Consider the following 20,032-nt stretch of genomic DNA (forward strand, 5'->3'; position numbering starts at 1 on the left):
TGTTTCTGTACTTGGTCAGTAAAAATTTTTGAAACCCTTTATTCCATCATATATTCTTAACTGGATTCTTTTATCTTTTTAGTTCACAAATCCAGCAACTCGAAAGCATGTGCTACAAAGGAGAAGGGTCATCTCAGGAAGCAACATGTACTTTCATAAGTGATTCCAAAAAAATCATTTCTTTCTATTTCAATGCAATGTTATGTGAAAAGTCATTAGTTACATGAAAAGGCATTTGCAATATTTTTAGACTTGGATATTATCAATATCTTGAAACCGAAAATCTGGGAATGGAATTTAGAAACAGTCTGTGGAAATATTCAAGAAATTACATCCAGGGTCTTATAAAAAAAAAAAAATCACTATCATAATGTTATTTCTTCTTGTTGCAAGTTATATCCATCAGCATTATCTTGAATTAAGAATAATTTTAGTTGATCTATAAATTTTACATTCAATTTACCATGAAGAAACAAGTTTTTAAATATCAAAAAATATAATTAAATGTATCAAGCCAATCAAAGTCAACATCAGAGAGGCCATTAAAAACTGATACATTGTTTAAGGACATTTTTATTTTAAAAAAATAATAATAATTAACGAATATTTGTATTAATATATTTTTTTCATTTTCATTCAGTTTTGATCCATGTCACATTGGTCCATCATATTTTGCAGAAACAACGTAAGTGATCCATGATAAAAAAAAATAAAAAGATGCAAGCCACTCTGTTAGTCTATGCTTATTGAAGAAAATAAGTTTGTTATGGTATCTTAACATAAAGAATAAATAAATATATATATAAATATACCTTCTATTCTTGGAAAATATTCTTCAAATGAACATGGCTGCAATAAATGAAAGGAAACCTTATTCATTTTGTATATTTCATAGTTCAATAGTAAGAAATTTGTAATAAGAACATTAAATTTCTGTTATTAATCATCTTTCATATTATATACAATGGACACTGCTTATTGTGATCACTTTGGGACACAGCTTAATTGATAACAATAACTGATGAAATCAGAATGCACGCTGCTTTTATACAGAATGGAAATGTGTACATAAAAATGTGGAAGGGGGACAGAAAGAAAACAAAAATCAAGCAATGTAAAATACTTTAATTTGACTATTCACTATTTCTTTGAGAAAGTTGTCAATAAAAACGAAACTGTCACACCATTTCTGAAAATATAAATTTAAAAAATACAAACCTTTAAAAACAAATAAAGAAAATATTAAAATCAAGTATTATAAAAAGATTAATGCTCTACTGTAAAACAGTCAAATTGGTAGGAGTACAGGTAAAATACTTTCTTTAATGGAGTAAGGTCACTGACAATCATATGAACTGTATGAAGCAACGGCAATAACTAGACACCCAACATGTGGAGTTCAAATACAAATTAGGATGTTACGTAACCACTTCCATTGCACATGCATAAACCACAATAAAGGAAAATGGCAATACCATAAACTGAATTGCTGATTACCATAAACACAATTTTTTTTCTGCGATAGTATACAAGTCTGAACAAGACTTCATAAAAGACATTACATGAATGATAAAATTATTCATGATCACAATAAGCAGCAAACACTGTACTAAATTTAAAATAATTAATATCAGAATTTTTAAACTAAATTTAATACTCCACTCTTTCAGAAAATTCTCCCACAGAATATAAATGTTCTGATTACAAATATTCTAATCCAACACACCCATAAACGTTCTTTTGTTTGGTAATAATGAATGTAGTTTTGCAACATCCACAGTTTACAGTTTAATATTTTATAGAAAGTTCTGAAGTTATGTGGAATTTTATTCACAGAGAAAGAAGGAATTTATTAATTATATATAGAAACAAAATGAGAATAATGGAGGAAATCAAGAAAGAAAGGAGATGGAAAGATGATTCCCATTAGAAAGCAATCCAGTACTGCTTGTCAATTCCATGGTAAAGGTAGTTCCTAGCCAACCTGTTCCTAGCTCTAGAAGTCATTTAAGGCAGATTTCAGAAAATACTTGCAAAGTGGACAGGTCTGACCTTATGGTGTAATTGTCATGGTTTGTAAACCAATTCAAAAATATAAATGAAAACTGAGGAGGGGGTATGAAAAGAAAGGAAAGTTCTTTCTTGGTAATCAGATAACTGAACTAAAATGTAATTGGATGAAAACAGAAAGTTTAAAATGGAGAACAAAGTTCCCTTTTGAATTTTGACCAGATGATTCCTTTTGTAACTATTATATGCCCTTTGTCTGAAAACAGTCATATGCTTTCCACCATCTCATAACAACCAGTTTATGCTCTGGTGCTTAAAAAAGTGGAATGGGTGAATAAGAAACTAAATTCCTCAGGAAGAGTGGACACATTAAGACAAGAGTTGGCAATCTTTCAGAGATTGCAAGGCTGAATTCACTCTAGTGGAAGCCAGGATGCTGGTTCACCCTTGTCTGATCTCTGGGGCCAGAGATGAATTTGAGAAATCAGAAGGTCCATATGCAAGGAAACTATCTCTTGTTATTTTGCAAAAATGATACACAAAAGTGAATGAAGTGGATTCACTCTAAAATTAAACTGGACCACCAGCAAGTCCACTTACACAGCAAAGCCCAGATGATATGATTACATGCAAATGTCATTTTCTTGAAACTTATTTTCATTTTATGAATACAACAAGTTTCTGTGGAGCTATGTGTATGCATGAAGTTTTTTTGGTTTTTTTTTGGATAGCAAAATAACAATGAACATTAATTTTGTAAATGTAGATATTGTCTGTGCCTCAAGTGTTTTCCATTTGGCTACTTGGTCAACTAAAAGCAGACAGTCCTTAGTAAACTTCAAAGCTTCTGAAGAAAATACTGCTAGTGCATTATTGCCAACCTAAAAAAAGTTTAATTAAATAGTGAATGAGTCACTGAACTCTGTAGAGGTAACAAACGAAAGACAGCTGTCTGATTTGAAGAGATCATTAGTCACATCACCTATCAAGTTCCAGCAATTAAATAAGAAGTCAATCAATTAAACAATTTGGATAAGATAAACACAGAACAGATTTCTGAAGTTACATAAATCACAATTTTATATTTGTACATGTGAAGTGTTATATGTAAAAGGAATGTAACTGCAGGAAGATCTCGCTATATGCACAAGACTTATTTTATAAGACCAAAGGTTGTTTAAATGCAGAATTGTTTTATTATAAAAAAATTAAATTAAGCCTGTCTTGGAAAAAAAAAAAGAAAGACAATTCATGTCATGAATTAAGCATAATTTATTATTAAATCAGCAATATGCGCATAAACAAATAAATATCACACATAAGCAGTATAAATTAAGGCTCTAGTTAGAAAAAGGAGGCTATGAATTAATAACAATTTTAATTGCAAATACAAAGAAAAAAAAAAAAAAAAACTTAGAATAATAAATGATCCAATTTTTAAAAAATTGATATCAGAAATTGATTAATGAGATTAGTTATCCTGTAGCATCTTTTTTAACAACGTATCAAAAATATAAATTTAAAAAAATTAATATCTAGTTAAGTTTTTTATCATCATGATTTCCTCTATCCAGCATCATTACTACAAGGACTGTTCAATAAAGAATGATCATAATTTTTCATGAACAGCCATAATACATGCTATTTCTAACCAAGCTGTGGAATTTAAGACCAAACCAAGCTACATCACACAGCAACTGCACAGTTGACTCATACGTGTGGTGTGACCTTTGCAGTTAGTCAAGTTTATGCCTGTTCAGTTTCATCTACATAACAATGGATGTGACATGCGAAGAACAGTATGCTGCTCTCAAATTTTATTTCCATCTCAAGAACACAGGAGCTAGCTAAAACACGAAATGTTATAAGAAGCTTATGGTGAATCTATGCTTCCATTAGCACAGCTCACAGATGGTTTAGAATGTTTAAAGATGAATGTGATTCGATCAGAAAAATCGGTGAATCTGGAGCTCCAACCATTGCTGTCACCACAGAAACCATAAAACACTGCTTCTATAATCATAAGAAAAGATTGTCCTATTACAGTAAGGCAACTGACAGAAATGTTGAGAATATCAGTAGGAAGCACACACAGTATTCTCCATGACCATTTGGTTATGACATATTTGTGCATACTGGGTTCCAAGACTACTCCCACCTGAGCAACAGCAAGTTCACATAAAGGTTTGTCAGGAGCTGCAACAGATGTTTACTGAAGATGGCGAGGTTCACAAGGGGATAACAGCACATGAGATATGGCTTCATAATTTTGATTCAGAAAGAGTAAGCAACAAAGCTAGTTTGGAAGGCTACATCATTACCAACACAGAAAAAATCAAAAATTGTGGCTTTGCAGGAAAGGTTACTGGTCATCTTTTTTTTTGACCTTCAAGGAATGGTTTACCCGCATGTTGTGCCATGTCATCCAACTGTTACAGGACCTTACTATAGAATTGTACTGCACACATTGCAGGATCACATGACAACCACAACTGCATGCAGGTGGGTGGATGCTACATCACTACAATGCAAAACCTCACATTATTCATCAAGTACTTATCCAGCATTAATATTAAATGTGTTCCACATCTGCCCTACAGCATTGACCTTGCACCCTGCAACTTTTTTTATTTATTTTATTTTTTTTTTTTTACATATAAAGCTTTATATGTAAAAAAAAAAAAAAAATTATGATCATTCTTTGCTGAACAGCCCTCATAACTTTAGTACTTATATTCAACAGCCTTTTTAAAATTTTGTTCCTGTTAAATGTTTTATAACTCTTGGGTTACAGTTTACTCACTAAAGTTATCCCTTTTCATTTAAAGAGTCTCCAATTTTGATCAAATGGATTCACGATAACAGAATATTATGGCAAAGAATACAGTATCAGAGGTTAAAGTTACTGTCAGAACAGATTATTTCTAGTTTCAAACTAGAGCCACAATTACAATAATTTATTTAAGCACAATTACCGATTTAGTGATAAGTACACCTAAACTGAGTGAGCTGTTACTTTTCTGCAGTGCTTTTAGCCAAAAGCACACAGTAAAATGATTATATCATTAGGGATGAACAGCCATTTGTAAGCCTAACCTCAGAGAGAAGTATACACTTATTTTAACAGTAGAAACTTTTTTAAATTTCCAATTGTTTTTCTTTTCCCATTACACATGCTGCTTGTTGGGTTAGAATAGATTATCCTCCCATATTCTCCTTGACCTTCCTTCTTCATTTGCCAATGGGTCTCCAGTTTTTTACTATTTTTACCCACCCGTCATTATCCATCCTATTTATGTTTTTCCCCCCATTCTTTTTTATTCTATTACATATCCATTCTTTAATAGGTTGTATTTTACAGTTTCCTGATTTCCTCAGTTTTAACTTTATCTCTCAGTGTTTTATTAGTTATTTTCCTTAGTGTTTGTTTTATTTCTGTTGTTGTACCTCTTATCTCAGCTGCATTCTTTCTTTTTTATTCTTTTCTATTGCTCTATTCCTCAAGAATAGACTGACATACTCAGACTGATTAAAAAAAAAGAAGTCGTCTGGAATATTTCTGCATTTTTTGGCATCATGTTGCTGCCTTTATATTCACTTAAAACTAAATCAGACTGTGGAAAAGTTTTATTCAACCTGAGCAAGTGGTTCAAATTATATTGTATAGCAAAAAATTGGACTCACCACATGAGTTCTTCTTTTTTGATCCACTGCATCTAACAGAGGAAAGCAATGCCTAAATTGATCCACTGTGGTCACTTTAGTAAAACCAAGACTGAAATAAAATGCAAAATTATGAAAATATTGATCACAAACAAGGTTTGAAATGAAGACAGCATTTGAGAGAAGGTAATGTAGATGACAAAATTATAACTAAGCAGTTCAGTTTTAATTTTTGTTGTGCATGGGTAGGGATAAAAAAATTGTTAGAGAGAGAAGTGAGAACGGATACGAAAACAATTTATATTTCATTCGGAAATAGTATAAGATGAATAATAGCAATATAGCATTAATTAATATACCAAGCCCAAAAACTTTTGTAAAAGTAGAAATGGCATTCAAGTAGAATGCCACTTCTGCTATTTATGTTGGATAAATTGTCTTATGAAACCAAAAGAGTGCAAAAAGAAATTAAAATTCAATACTCCAATCTACCATCCCACACCATATGACCAATACATTACCATGAAAATATATTAGTCCCTCACTAATGCATGTCTTAAAAGTCAATTATATGCCTCCCAAAACTTGAGAGGTCTAGAAGCTGGGGAATATTGGAAGAAGAATGGAATTAATATTAGAATGGCCAAATGAAGCTAGGCTTTTGTTGTAAAGGATCACAGAAAGCCTAAAATCAGTTTAAGGTTATGTCATAAACTGAGGTTCTCTCTTTTTTTGAAACTACCAAATAGTAAAACAAATACAGTTGTGATCTACATTTATGAACAATTATATCCCCAAATACATTTATCTTAATTTCTTTTCTTTCCAGTTTTTATCTTAAAAACAAAACATATTTTGAAACCTTGACCAACTGAAAATAGATCTATTGATTTTAGATTTCATAAGTGCCTAAGTGATATGTATACTTGTGTGTTCCAATAAACTAAAATTCATTTTGCAAAAGTTGTGTACAGAACGTTTCATTTCATTAAGATTTTTGTTATTAAAAACATATTGGTTCTTATTATTCATTATAGCATCTAAATAAAATATAAAATTATGTGAAGTGCACCATGTTCTTGCCTGTTATCTTTAAAATGGTGTATAAAGTATGCTACACACCCTTACATGGATTTTTTTGCAATGCCTGTTAGAGGGGTAAAATTACTTTTTTAAAGTAATTGTCAAAGATTTGATGACAATTACTTCTCAAGAAGTAGCTAAAAACTTGTATATTTTTAGAAACTTAATTTCAGATATTATGTACTATCATTCCACATTTGAATGACAAATTTCATTTGAAATTTATGTTCAATTCCATACTGCAATGTATGTTGCAAAGACAAATCATTGCATATCTGAATGCAAAAAATGTAGGTTATGATTTAAAAATTAGAGCTCTTTAATCACTTTGGACTGCATTATGGGTTTTCCTTATCTTTCTGTTAACTTTTCATGTGCATATGTAAAGTTCAGTAATAGAAGACAACAGCCGGAATTGTTTTTTTTAATTGATGTAAGATGAGATGATCTAACTGGAAAAAACAGAGCGGAATGTCTTAGTTTTCTGTAATAGTTGGTATTCTCATATTACAAAATACAAATTAATTAATGTATGCAGTGTGTTACATTTCAAGCACATTAGAAAACAGTAATAATTCATAAAGATGAAACAATCCTTCACGCCAAAAAAGCAAGAATATCAAAAACGAAAAGCTTACTTCTTGTTTTCTTCAATGTTAAAAGGAATTATGATGGCCAAACACATCCCACAAAACCAGACTCAATCAAATATACTATATTTGAGGTTCTGGCAAGGCTGCATGAAAAAATTCAAAGGAAGAGACTTGAATTGTGGAAGAATGGTTGGATACTCCAATACTCCAGCACATAATGCTGCTCTCTGTTTACCAATTTCTGGCCAAAAAACAAATTCCTGTGTGTGAACATGAACCCTACTCTACTATCCCCTTGTGGCTTTTTTCTCTTCCCTAAACTAAAAAGTGTAGTTGAGGGAACCCATTTTCAGTAACTTTTCTGAATGTCTTCATTTCTACTGAAGACATTAAAAAAACAACAACCAAAGTGATAAAAGGCCTTACAGAAGATGACTTCCAGAAATGTTTCTGTGCTTGGAAGAAATGTATGGAACAGTGTGTGTAACCCCAAGATAATTAATTTGAAGGAGATACTTGTAAGGTATGAAATATTTCATTATATTTATTTTATTGCAAGTATTATTATTTAATAGCCTTTAAATAATGAAATAATGGCTATTAAATATAATATGCCTAAAATATAAAAAAGTGTGCAGATTTCAGAACAGGATTTTTTTTTTTTAACATTTCAACTATGCTATTTTTTTAAATTCTCTTAAGTTGAAGAAGTAAAATCAAAATGAAAGACATCCTATTTACAATTTAAGTGAATAAAATTCAGTTTGATCAATTATATATATATATATATATGCCTCAAGTGTACAAAAGTCAAAAAACAATGAGTTATTTCCATTTGACACTTCTGCTTTTTTAAACTATTTTAAAATGGCAGTAATATAAATATTTTCTGCTTCACTTATAACTGATCACTCCAAGCTGATGTCAAAAAATATTGATGCAAACTAATACTTGAATAGTTAAAACAGATTATTACTATATTTACCCTTTAGCAATATCTTCAATTGGTCCTTGCCCAGATATAAGACAATGTTTATGATGAAACTGCTTGAACATGCGTAGTGGACTATGAGACATAATGACCTGATCCTCAGTAATCTAAGAAAATATACATTAATGGAAGAGAATTAGGTAACATATATTGGCTACCCTGGAATTAAACAAAAAAATTTATAAAATGTATTATCTATTTATTTATCACAAAAAATTTATTATAGGTAATATATAACTGTTGACTTTCTTAAAACATTTTCTTATCAATACATACATTAAATTTTAATAATTGTGAAAATGCCTTTTACTTGTATTTGCTCACTGATTGCATATAAATATTGAACTGAAAGCAATAAATTGCTATTACACATGTTAGTTGGTCTTCAAGAGTATTAAGGAATTACTAAATTTCTAAAATTAATAAATAATTTTAATAATTATTTAAATTAAAATTTTTTTGTTATATCTTGTATCATGAATATGCAAAGTTCTGTGCATATCTATGCTTTGTGGAGGAACTATTTTTCTATTAATCACTGAGGTTGTTATACCATCTTTTCCAACGCTGTGTTATTAGAAAAAAAATAAGACTTAAGGTATTTAGACACAAAAATAATTAAGATGTCGGCTCAAAAAATTGCTTTCAGTTTTCTTTAGAAAAGAACTTTTAGTACAAAGTAAATGTATGAATTTTACTGATGATTTCATGCAAGCTTTCTAACTCTAAATTAAATTAAATTACTTTTAATTAAGATAATCCATTAAGGAAACAGAAAAGCACACTACAACCTGGATATTTTTCCATTATTTATTAATACCTTTTGAAAGAAAAACAATCTTGCAATATCTGCAATTTCATCAGACTCCTTTAAAATAAGCACTGAAAACACCTTTCAATTCATCAGAAAATCATAAGTTCTAGCTTTTTCAGACAGAAATTAGCATATGTCATTCTGTATAGGTTCTAACAAAAAGTGTATCTCTTGCCATGTTATGAATTCCTACTTATGAGATTAGGATCCAAAAAAAGGTCAGTTATCTTTACAACTTTGAATACTAATAAGGCCGCCATAGCCTAGTGGTCAGGCGCATGGGTGCATAAATACATGTGCCTTGAGTGACCGGGGTTCAAGCCCGTGACTGCTGAATACGGTGCTGTTTCTTGTATTCTGTCTTTCCTGTGAACTCCTCTGACCGTTTGGTCGTCCTGGAGTATAAACAGAAAATTTATTTATTACTTTCCCCTTACAAAGCATTACAATTTTAACATAAAAACATTTTTGACATTCCAGTTCAAAGCCAAAGACCCTCTCCTTATAATGCTTGTTTAAATAATTTCACCATTGAAACTCAAAACTACACTGTTCTTTGAAAAATATTCAGACTTTCATCTTATACTGAAGTAAATACATCCATCCAACCATATGCAAAATAGAAAAAAATATCAATAACATTAGTATGGGTCACATTGCCTACTGCAGTGGTTGAAGGTATATTGCTACATATCAGTCATCTGTCAGTGAATGCTACTGCAACTTGCTTGATCCTTTCAAAATCAACTGTAATCAATGTGTGAAAAGATTGAAGAAAGAGTGATACAAATCAAGAAATGATCTGGTAGGTCAAGATCACTTATGGAAAGGAATTGTTGATATTTAAAGAGTTGTTATTTTATCCTGTCATCTCTACAAATATTAAGATCAAAGGTCAAACAGCAGTGGCTGTTGTCCAGTATCTGTACAGAATTGCATTAGAGTTGTTATGCACTGGAAGAACATGAAACCAATAAATGCCAAATATTGTTTGGAGTGGTGCATTATTCAAAATTTTTGGAATAAGAAAGGGTCTGCGAAATAAACTGCACTACGGTTCTATTCAGTTCATATAACTAAGGACTTCAAGATGGGGATCAGAGCCACTGCTTTGACCTAGAGAAATTTACCATCTCTTTGTGTGTGTGGGGGGGTCAAGTTTCTTTATTGGGAGCTGCCAAGTTTCAGTCCCTCCCCTTCACCCCACAAATTCATCTAGAAATCATACTTTAGAATCAATTAATATTTAAGAAAGTTAATTTTAGTTGCTTTAACAGTTGAATGCTGCCACTACAAAAGAATTCCATCCATATTAAACAGCAAAGTTCATACAATTCTACAATTTTGAATATTGTCAGTTAATGAGAGAAATGTAATTTTATGCATATTTTATTAATAGTGAGCTATTTATGATTATTTATACATGTTTATCAACTACACATCATTTATGTAAATTTTTTTAGGAAACAGACAGAAAGAGCCAATTTCATACCCTACCTTAACTCCCAGCAAATCTGTTAATTGTTGAGCTTTCTCATTCCGCATTTTATTGCCAGCATTGGTGACAAAAGCAGTTGGAATATGAAACTGTTCACTAGAATCTACTAGTTTCTTAAAAGCTTCAACAGCTGAAGGTATAACACTTCGTCCACGCAAAAGGACCCCATCTATATCAAACAGTAAGCCAAAGTTTGGTTCTTTTTTTAAGTTGGCCATGTTGCCAGCTAATGAGTGCAGAGATGATATCTACAGGGGGGAAAAAATTAAATTAATTGAATTTACAAAGAGTAAGTTAAATAATACTGATGAAGCATAGTAAACCAAATACCTGACCATGCAATATCAACAGACAAAAAAAAAAAGTACATTATTATACTATATATATTTGGAGATAGAATTAAACAGAAGTATATAAAAATAGTGCAAAAGCATTACCCTCTCCAGAACTTCCAAACTGATGCCTGTTCCTGTCTGTCTCAGTAATCAGTTGCTGCCTGATCCACTGGGAATTATTCATTTTTAATGTCATTATCATATCACCCCTTGGTCCTAAAATTACAATGAAGGGGTTCTATTTGTTGGAATGAAACAACTTATATACTGTCATCCAGGACCTCAATTGCTATTAACATGATAACCAGGCTTGTCAAAGATAAGCAAGCCCCTGTTTTTGAGAAGTTTGTTCATCACAATACCTTCGGATAAAAGAAACAAAAAAAGTTCTAGAATTTAAAATTAAGTCTAAATCGGTGACTGCCTGATAATACATAAAAAAAAAAAAAACTATATAACCGTTAATGGAAAATGCATTTAGTTATTTTTTGTAGTCTAAAAATTCCCATAATCCTCTGTTGAAGTCCGAGTGAGTAGCAAAACTACCATACCCTAGGTGCGCCACCACGGGATGGATGGGGGGAGGGGTTTCGGGTTACCCGACGGCTAGTTTGGTACGCTTGTTAGAGATCAAGTGTAGCCGTTCGGTTGACGGGGGTAGAGAGGCCCGGAGTATGACAAAACTACATATTTGTTTCTTTATTTTATTTCGGGGTAAGACTTTTGGAATGGGTTTTACCAAAAAAATATGGGATGATGATTGGCTACACTCGCAGATTAATACTTGCTAATCTGTGGGCAACGCTATCCTTTACACGTCAACTCAATGTTACCTGAAATTTTCGAAGCACTAGTCATCATATACGTATATTGTATAAAATAATTCACTTTATTCTCCATAAGTTTGTGAAAATGTACTTACCACAATTAAATTCTAAAAGAAGCCGTAATTCAGATCTGTACAATAAGTAGAAATATAAACCAGTAAAACCCAAAAAAAATGTTCGCGAATATGGGAAAAAGCCCATTCACATATAGGGTAACACCGGTGATGTCAGCCTTATCTCCAAAAGCACTAGAATATAAAAAACAAAAAATCACTGACGCAGACCATTTAATTCGAATCTGATCAATAATTCTTTAGTTCTGCGCACTTACGTGCTATATTTCGCAATGTTGTAACATCTTGCTGCGCTGATAACTGTGGCTTTTCCATAAGACTGATATGGCTAAGTTCTTCCCTCCCGTTTTCTTTATCCCAATGTTCTCGCATCTGGTAACATGGTGATATTTTTTTAAATTTAAAAAAAAAACAAATACTAAATTAATTTCTTTCAAAGAGTTTTAGGATTTTCATTAGTAATAATGAAACAATAACTACCAATCAATATACAAATGAAGGCAATCCATAAGAACAAACCACGACTCCCACATTATATGTATAGAACAACACGCCATCGAAATTCTACTATTTCAACAATTAGTAATTTGTTAATAGTAATTAGCTTTTATGCTGTATAAGCTTGCCTTCTTGCATCAATTGCCACTACTAATGCAAACAGAATCAAGTCAGCATTACAACAAAATATAAGTTAAGAAAATGTCTAGTAATAAATATTATCTGTTACATTATTTTACATGTTATTATTTACAGTAAAAGGGAGTTGTAACATGCAGTTTAACTTCTGTAGATTTTTTATATTAAAAAAAATTCAAAAATGCAAAAAAAAAAAAAATCTTATCTTTTGTTGTACCATATGTGTTCTGACTTTGGATTAGGAAATTGGCCACCGAAGTTATGATTTATTTTATACTTCTGTACGACTTTTCATATTAAAAATCACAATCAGAAAAAAAAAAAAAAAAAATCCTTTTTCGCATGTGTATCTCAAATTTAGGTTTTCGAAAAATATGGTCACTGTACGTATCGTTCACCACAAGAAAAATAAATAAATAATAAAATCTTAATAACAAACGAATAAGAATCAAATAACACAGATCACACCTGGTAACATGGCGATCATACCTTCTGAAATAGAAAATTATTAAATTAATTTAATTTCTTTCTGAGAGTTAAAAATTTTCATTTGTAATAATGAAACAATAACTATCAATTAACAGGCTGGGTTGAAGAAATGTTTGGGTGCCGCCATACATAAGATACTATACATGTATATTAATTAATATGTAAATGAGGGCAATCCATTACTCTCACATTATTATGTTTTTGGGATTTTTGTTCTTTCCAAAGACGTATACAATATTTCCATATTTTGCTGGAATATATGGGAAGGTGATCTATAAGAATCTCATTTTAATCAAATTAATAAATCTGAGAAACCTCCTGATTTCAGGCAATGTTTTCAATGCAGAAACGATAGGATGATGTGTACTTAAAGTCAGAAGGAGAGTATTTTGAAAGTGAACGCGTCCACTATAGGTTTGTGATATTTTATTTATTTTATTATTTTTTAACAAATTTGCCTCGTTTTTACTATTGTATACCGAAAGATATGTAGCTACATAACTATGTAATCGTGTACAAAAAAAATATGCATTACGACTGTGCGAGAGAAAGGCTGCATTCAATGCAACTTTTAGTAGAAATCAGCATCACATTATCAAGAGCTTGGGCAAACTCAGTTTTCTTGGTGCGTCTGCAACAGGAAGATACACCATTGGTATAAATACAACACAATGCAAGGTCGTACAATGGTCAATGGTATCCTGTTGCATAGCGTTATCCTCCCCCACCTTTTGTATGGTAGTGACAGAACGTAACAGTTGGTCTAGTTGTGTGGTTATAAAATTTAAACAATGGGGAAACACTTGCGCTTCGCATGATTTAGTTGTTTCAAATAATATTTAACAACCCCTGAGTAGGCATTGCGACTGAGTAGAAGTCACCTTCTTGCCTTATTATGGATCTAATCATTTTAACTTGAATAATTTCAATTTCTGATATCAAATCATGCGACCAGACTGGCAGGAAAACTCTAATGGAGGTAAAACAAGTACCGTATACTAGGCTTCAGTAAATTTGATAACTGTACGTTTATAATTAAACTTATATGGTGAGGTTAAATTATAAATCATGATCCATCTTCCTTGTAATAAAGCTGAACATTTAATCACCAGTATACATAAAAACTTTAAATTATTTTTCATGGATCCTTGTAGGTTACTATGTTGCATTTTTTTTTTCTATTTATTTATAATTATTAGATTTTTCTCCGTAATGAAAATACCTAATGTAGTTTTAAGTTTATAGCATATCACTTAATGATTGCTATAAATCCCTTCTGGTCTGGGAAGGAGGGTCGACTGTGGAGTGAAAAACACGATAATACTGTAGTAGCACACCTAAAGAGCAATTTCCGTTAGTTTGAATTGGGTATTTCGTAATCTGGTGACATCCCGGTTGAGAAACATTGATATAGACAATAAAAAGTAATGAACCCAAAGAGAAGAGAAACGTGGTCTCATGGTCTGCGAAGGTATCACGATTTCCGCATCTTTGATGGAGGCACCTTGACAGCTTCAAGTCAAAATTCTTGAGCCTTATGTTAAGCCACTGAGAGATCTAGAATTCGTTATTATAGGCGGTAATGCTCTTTCGAGTTGCGGATATTTCTTCAAACTTAGACGATATTGATTTTATACAATTTCATTAGATACATATTCTTCTGGATATCTCAAACTTGGTAAGTAAACTTTTTGACAACAATTTACACACACACTGTGTATACATAGATATATAACAGACATACCAAGTAGCCACTTTATTAGATACACATATCCTTTTCAAGAAGTGGAGCACTCCATTTCTTAAAAAAGTTCGTATTCTTACCATGAGATATGGTAAGTGGATGTGTAGGGATGCTATATACATACAATGCAGTGCGAGAAGAGGCAAGAAGATTTAAGTGACTTTGAACGTGGCATAGTAGTCTTTTTTTTTTTTTTTTTTTTTTTAGGCCCTTGCCACTGAAATCTTAGGAAATTAGGTGGCAGGGCCTGCAGAGTAATTACTTCTAATGCGATCCCTCTATGCCTGACCTGCCTCCTCGGGGTTAAGTGTGGGCAACGGGGGGTCCCACTATGGGCCCAACGGCTAAAAGGTCAGAGGAACAACACAACATAAACATGTACCTTACACTTTTTAAAATCTCTGGCCTTCACAGTGTTCTGTGTTTCACAAACAGAGTACACAACACGGAGATGGGGGAAACCCCTTGGGCCGTTAGACAATGAACACGTTACACTTTACACACTATTGGGGTATGGGTGTAATAGTGTGGGGAATATTTTCTTTTTGCACATCGGTTAACAGGTTATCTGCAAACTATTTTCGATCAAGTACATCCCTCCTTGGCTTCAGTGCATACATCTGTGAATGGGTTCTTACAACTGGATAATGCGCCATATTACAAGGCTAGATTTGTACAGAAGTGATTCCAGAAACATGAGAGTGAATTCAGCCTACTCCAGCGGCCTTCCAAGTTATCAGATCTCAATCCAATTGAGCACCTGTTGAATGAAGTGGAACAAGCTCTTCGGAGTAGAGAGAAGGGAACGACACGACAAATTCCACAAATCCAGAGTGCTCTGAGGGCTAAAGGAGGATCTACTCGCTATTAGATATAAATAGCTAATAACGAGAGTATGTGCTCGTCAAAATATATATCCCTTTTCCCACAGAAACTATTTTTTTTTTCTTTCTTTCTCCCATGGCGCACATTCTGTGGTTAGGCAGACCTTAATTGCTTTGACACAAAAACTAAACAACCAGTACCAGATTTTAGGTAATCCGGGACTTTACGCAAATATTTGAAGGCCCTAAAAATAAAATCGCTAGCAGCCTTGGAGCAATCGTGTATAATAATAGACAGACATCAAATATATATATATATATAAAATACAGCAAAATTATAGATTTTTCCCTCCTCTTTGGGAGGTTTGTCACGATTTGTACATTGGCATCACACGATACTCATGTGCAACCTACGTACGAAAAAATGAGTTGCATATAACTCCAGGGTCTTGAGCTGAGCATCATTCTTCTCTTTCTTGGCGATTCCTCTCTCTCTCTCTCTCTCTCTCTCTCTCACATTCAGAATTTTTTTTTTTTTTTTTTTTTTTGGCTGGTGCAGCATAAGCCTCAGGCTTCCTTGCACCATATGGCTAATAATATGATCATTCTAATAAACAAACTTTACTTCCACGCACTTCAAATAAACAAACGTTTTAAAAAAATTATACGGCCTTTGCTGTTCAAACTATCAAGCCAGTATCAAATTGGGAATAATCATATCATGCATAGCAAGACCCATTGCTCGATTGCAATGGAAGAAGTTAAGGGTTAGAAATTTTTCCAGCTGTTCCATTTCTTCCTCTTATGTAAACTCTTGATTATGGATTGTACACCATACCATTTGATTACTGGTATCGATAAGGATAAATTTATTTATTGAAAAACTGAAAAATTTTAAACATCATCATAGGACAGCGTGATTATCAAACTGATTTTCCAGTGCTCTTAAACCACAAATGGATCCTGTAAGTCTTCCAGCCCTCCCAAGGTATGGTAATTGCGATACAATCAGCGACACAGTTAAAAAAAAAAAAAAAAAAAACAACAACCAAGAGGGGATTTAGTTATAAAAATCTTATTCAGTTTAAGAGACTGCTTTGATTGTTAAGAAATGTAAACTGCAATGAAATAAAAAAAAACAACAATTTTCAAAATAATTATGGACCAATAAAAATGTGTCATGGCGAGAAGTTCCACAATCTGATATAACACAAGAATAGGCAAAAACAATCTTAGGATTAAATTGTATAATTAACAATTCATTTATAATATCTGTACTATAAATGTTAATAAACAATGTTATAATAAACACTGATTAAAATGTTAAATAAATCCTTTTATCGATAATGAATAAATCTTTATTGCCCCTTTGAACGCAATAAGGTATATGACAGAACCCCAGGGGCTCACATCTGGTGCGTATGGGCTTGGCACACCCAGGGTCCTGAGCTGGATATCATCATTCCCTTTTTTGGTGATTCCTTTCTACTTCTGACTCTCTCTCAAAGTAATCCACAATTTTTTTTTTTTTTTTTTTTTTTTTCGTCTGGTGAAACTTAAGCCTGAGGCTTCCTTGCACCATATGGCTAATAATAATAATAATAATACAGATATAGAATATCCAGTGAGCATAAATGTAAGATATTCTCAAAGGTGGGGGCAGTCGAACACAACTATAAAATTGATTTTTTTTTTTTAATGTACAGCATGCACCTTGAATCGGAAAATGAATGAATGAATGAAGGATAATAATGCGTATACATCCTCGTTTGTCATATTAAACGTATGATATATCTTTCTTCAAGTCACAGAATGTCCCAGCATGTTCTCAGCGGGCCCACCGTCACCACCGTAATAATATTATTACGGTGGAGACGGGTTCCTGGAAATGCCAAAGGGCACCCTTTTGAAAATCCCTTAACAATGGGCAATGCATTTTTTGTGAAAACATACAGGTTTCATTTCGCGACATGCACATTAATTCAGGATTCTAATCACCAACCTGTTTCATTTACACTTCTATAATTCATAATTGCCAGCCAGTAACGCCTATTATAGGAAAAGGCTGCTTCTAGAGCAGTAAATAATACGTTGCTCTGTCACCCGTTTGGAACGCTCCGAGATTCGATTCTGTAACATATGGATGGAATTCTCTACAAGAATTTTTTCTGCTTCTTCTCAGTAGAGTACTGGCTCAGAAATAGGTCTGAAAACTCGTGTGTTTTATTTTTTTAAATTTTCCCCCCTCTAAAATATGCAAACCAGCCTAGAATATAATAAGGATATATTAACGCTTCAAGGTCTTGGTTTCCACGATAATTAATTTAAATTATTCAACAAGAAACTGCAATAATTAATACACGTTATCTAGAAAATAACAACTTCCTTGCTTAAAAAAAAAAAAAAAAAAAAAATACTAGGAAATGCCCACTAATACGACTGCAAGTTATCTAATGTTAGAAGACGCCATTTTAAACTTGCAGCTGCAAGTTTTTATTACTTGGTTTATCCTCGCTTCCAGTAATAAAATGTATGCTACATAAGAAAATTAATATTATTTTAAGTAAATTATTAACCCACCATAGTTTGTTGGTTGTCAACAATAAGAACAATTTTGATTCCGATTTAAGACGGAAGGCGAACGTTGGCTTTTACTTTTGCCACGCAGTGTAAAAGAGGTTCTTCAGGACAGGCGACACGCAAGACCTTATAACACAACAGTGATAGTAAGTTATCGGATTCGTCAGAATTAAACAAATAATGTAGTTTAAGTAATTATATTCAATATTTATAGGGATTTAATTAATTATTTATATTATGACTGAGTACGTGGCAGCAGGCGGCAGCTGCAGTTTGGTTGTTTGCTGCTTTTTTTTTTTTCTCTCCACCCGGAAATTCAAGTTTATCCGCCAACTGACTAGTAGTAAAGCGAGCCGAGAGCTTCGCTCGTGTAAATTGTAATATTCGTCAAAATCGTTGGTGTACTGCTCTGTCTGGCAGTATACTAACGACATGAACTCCTCTTACTACATGGTTGACAAGGAATAAATAAAACAAATAAATATGGTACGTTTATGTTTATACTGCTAAGAGAATGATGGTATGCTAAATAATCACACTCATGTACACGATATCAAACATTTACATTCATGTATGTAGAAATATTTTATTTAATACATTACTCGGAACTACAATAACGCGAAAGAAGAAACATATTAAATTAAAAATTTTAAAGTTACCTGATTATCCAGAAATTGCGCTGGCTGTGTGTTTATAGAACACTCCCTTGTTTTACACATGATCCTACAATTAAAACTCCTTTTAGTTACTTTGATCATTAAAGCTGAGCCTTTCATTGCTGCCATTTCTTACCTGTAGATATCCTTTAATCCAATACGTACCATGGGTTTCAGTTCATAGAAGAATAATCTGTCACTGCTGTTTAAGTAGTGACTTCGCGAAGCGTCACAAATGACGTCAAATAGTCGTCATTCTTCAGTAGAAGTGTAGCTCGTAGACCAAAGGTTGCTGAGCGCCCTTGGGCGTTTTTGTTTCCAGCGACGACTTATGCTATTGGCTACGATAGAGCAGAGTTTGAAAAAAGTCCATACATCAGTTTATTTCAAAATAATGGAATCGCTTATATTTATTGAAACTACTTTTAAAAAGTGGAATGATCTGTCCATCTTAAGACGTACACAATGTCTTTTTAACGTTCAATGAAATGATTTTTCATTAAATTTAGAATGAAAATTTGGAATGATAGGAGATCGAAGTTTAATTCTGTGGGGACAATTGGTTAATCTTTGGCATGGTTCTTGGAAATAAGTAATATCTGTCAGTGAAATAAAGTATTTTACCTCACCTACTTACTTATAAGTGGGTTTATTTATAGCACAGCACAGTTAATTATCGAGTGCTATAAATAAGGATACGAAAGCGGATTCTTTCGAAACCAATGTTTAGTATACAGTATAGACAAATATTTATTCACCTTGGTACATTTAACAAGGAAATCAGCTCCGTTCTTAATTTATTTATGATACCTTTATAGTAGTATGTTACTTTTAAAAAAATATAAAAAAAACCCTAAATTTTTTGAGTAAGTTAAGTGTTTGTGATGCCAAAGAATCAGTTGACGTCATACTCCTGTGAAATATTCTGGATCTAGAATCGCGCACAAAAAAAAAATAATAATCATAATTTATTAAATATTAGTATTATTTCTCTCCCCCTAAACTCACAAATTTTTTAGATCTAAAATATGTGTTGCAATTTTTGAAAATTCTGCAACAGTTTCAATTTTTATTATTGAAATAATTTCTATGATTAAAATAGCATTTTGTTTAAACAGAAAAGAACCAAATATTGAAAATGAAATTATACGACGCTTCTATCAGTGCTACTTATTTTTAGTTAAAGAAACATGAACAGGGAATATATAATTACTA

At 32.3% G+C, this 20,032-nt stretch overlaps 1 protein-coding gene across 2 annotated transcripts in view; it reads right to left on the bottom strand.

Moving 5' to 3' along the window:
• The window catches only part of LOC150076226 (haloacid dehalogenase-like hydrolase domain-containing 5), a 59,559-nt gene extending 40,576 nt beyond the window's left edge, over positions 1 to 18,983 (bottom strand). Inside the window, exons 1-5 of one of the 2 annotated variants that reach the window (XM_090388041.1) lie at positions 18,821 to 18,983; positions 10,652 to 10,900; positions 8,335 to 8,447; positions 5,695 to 5,785; positions 813 to 849 (exon numbers count right to left, since the gene is read on the bottom strand). In XM_090388041.1, coding sequence (XP_090244167.1) covers positions 813 to 849; positions 5,695 to 5,785; positions 8,335 to 8,447; positions 10,652 to 10,900; positions 18,821 to 18,946 — 616 coding nt within the window. In that variant the 5' untranslated portion in view covers positions 18,947 to 18,983. The remainder of the gene's footprint in view (positions 1 to 812; positions 850 to 5,694; positions 5,786 to 8,334; positions 8,448 to 10,651; positions 10,901 to 18,820) is intronic. The other variant, XM_090388042.1, reaches the window with a different exon arrangement.
• Between the last annotated feature and the right edge of the window lie 1,049 nt (positions 18,984 to 20,032).

Source organism: Mastigoproctus giganteus, chromosome 13, assembly GCF_048544385.1.
Source record: "Mastigoproctus giganteus isolate SK-2022 chromosome 13, ASM4854438v1, whole genome shotgun sequence".
Taxonomy (NCBI): domain Eukaryota; kingdom Metazoa; phylum Arthropoda; class Arachnida; order Uropygi; family Thelyphonidae; genus Mastigoproctus; species Mastigoproctus giganteus.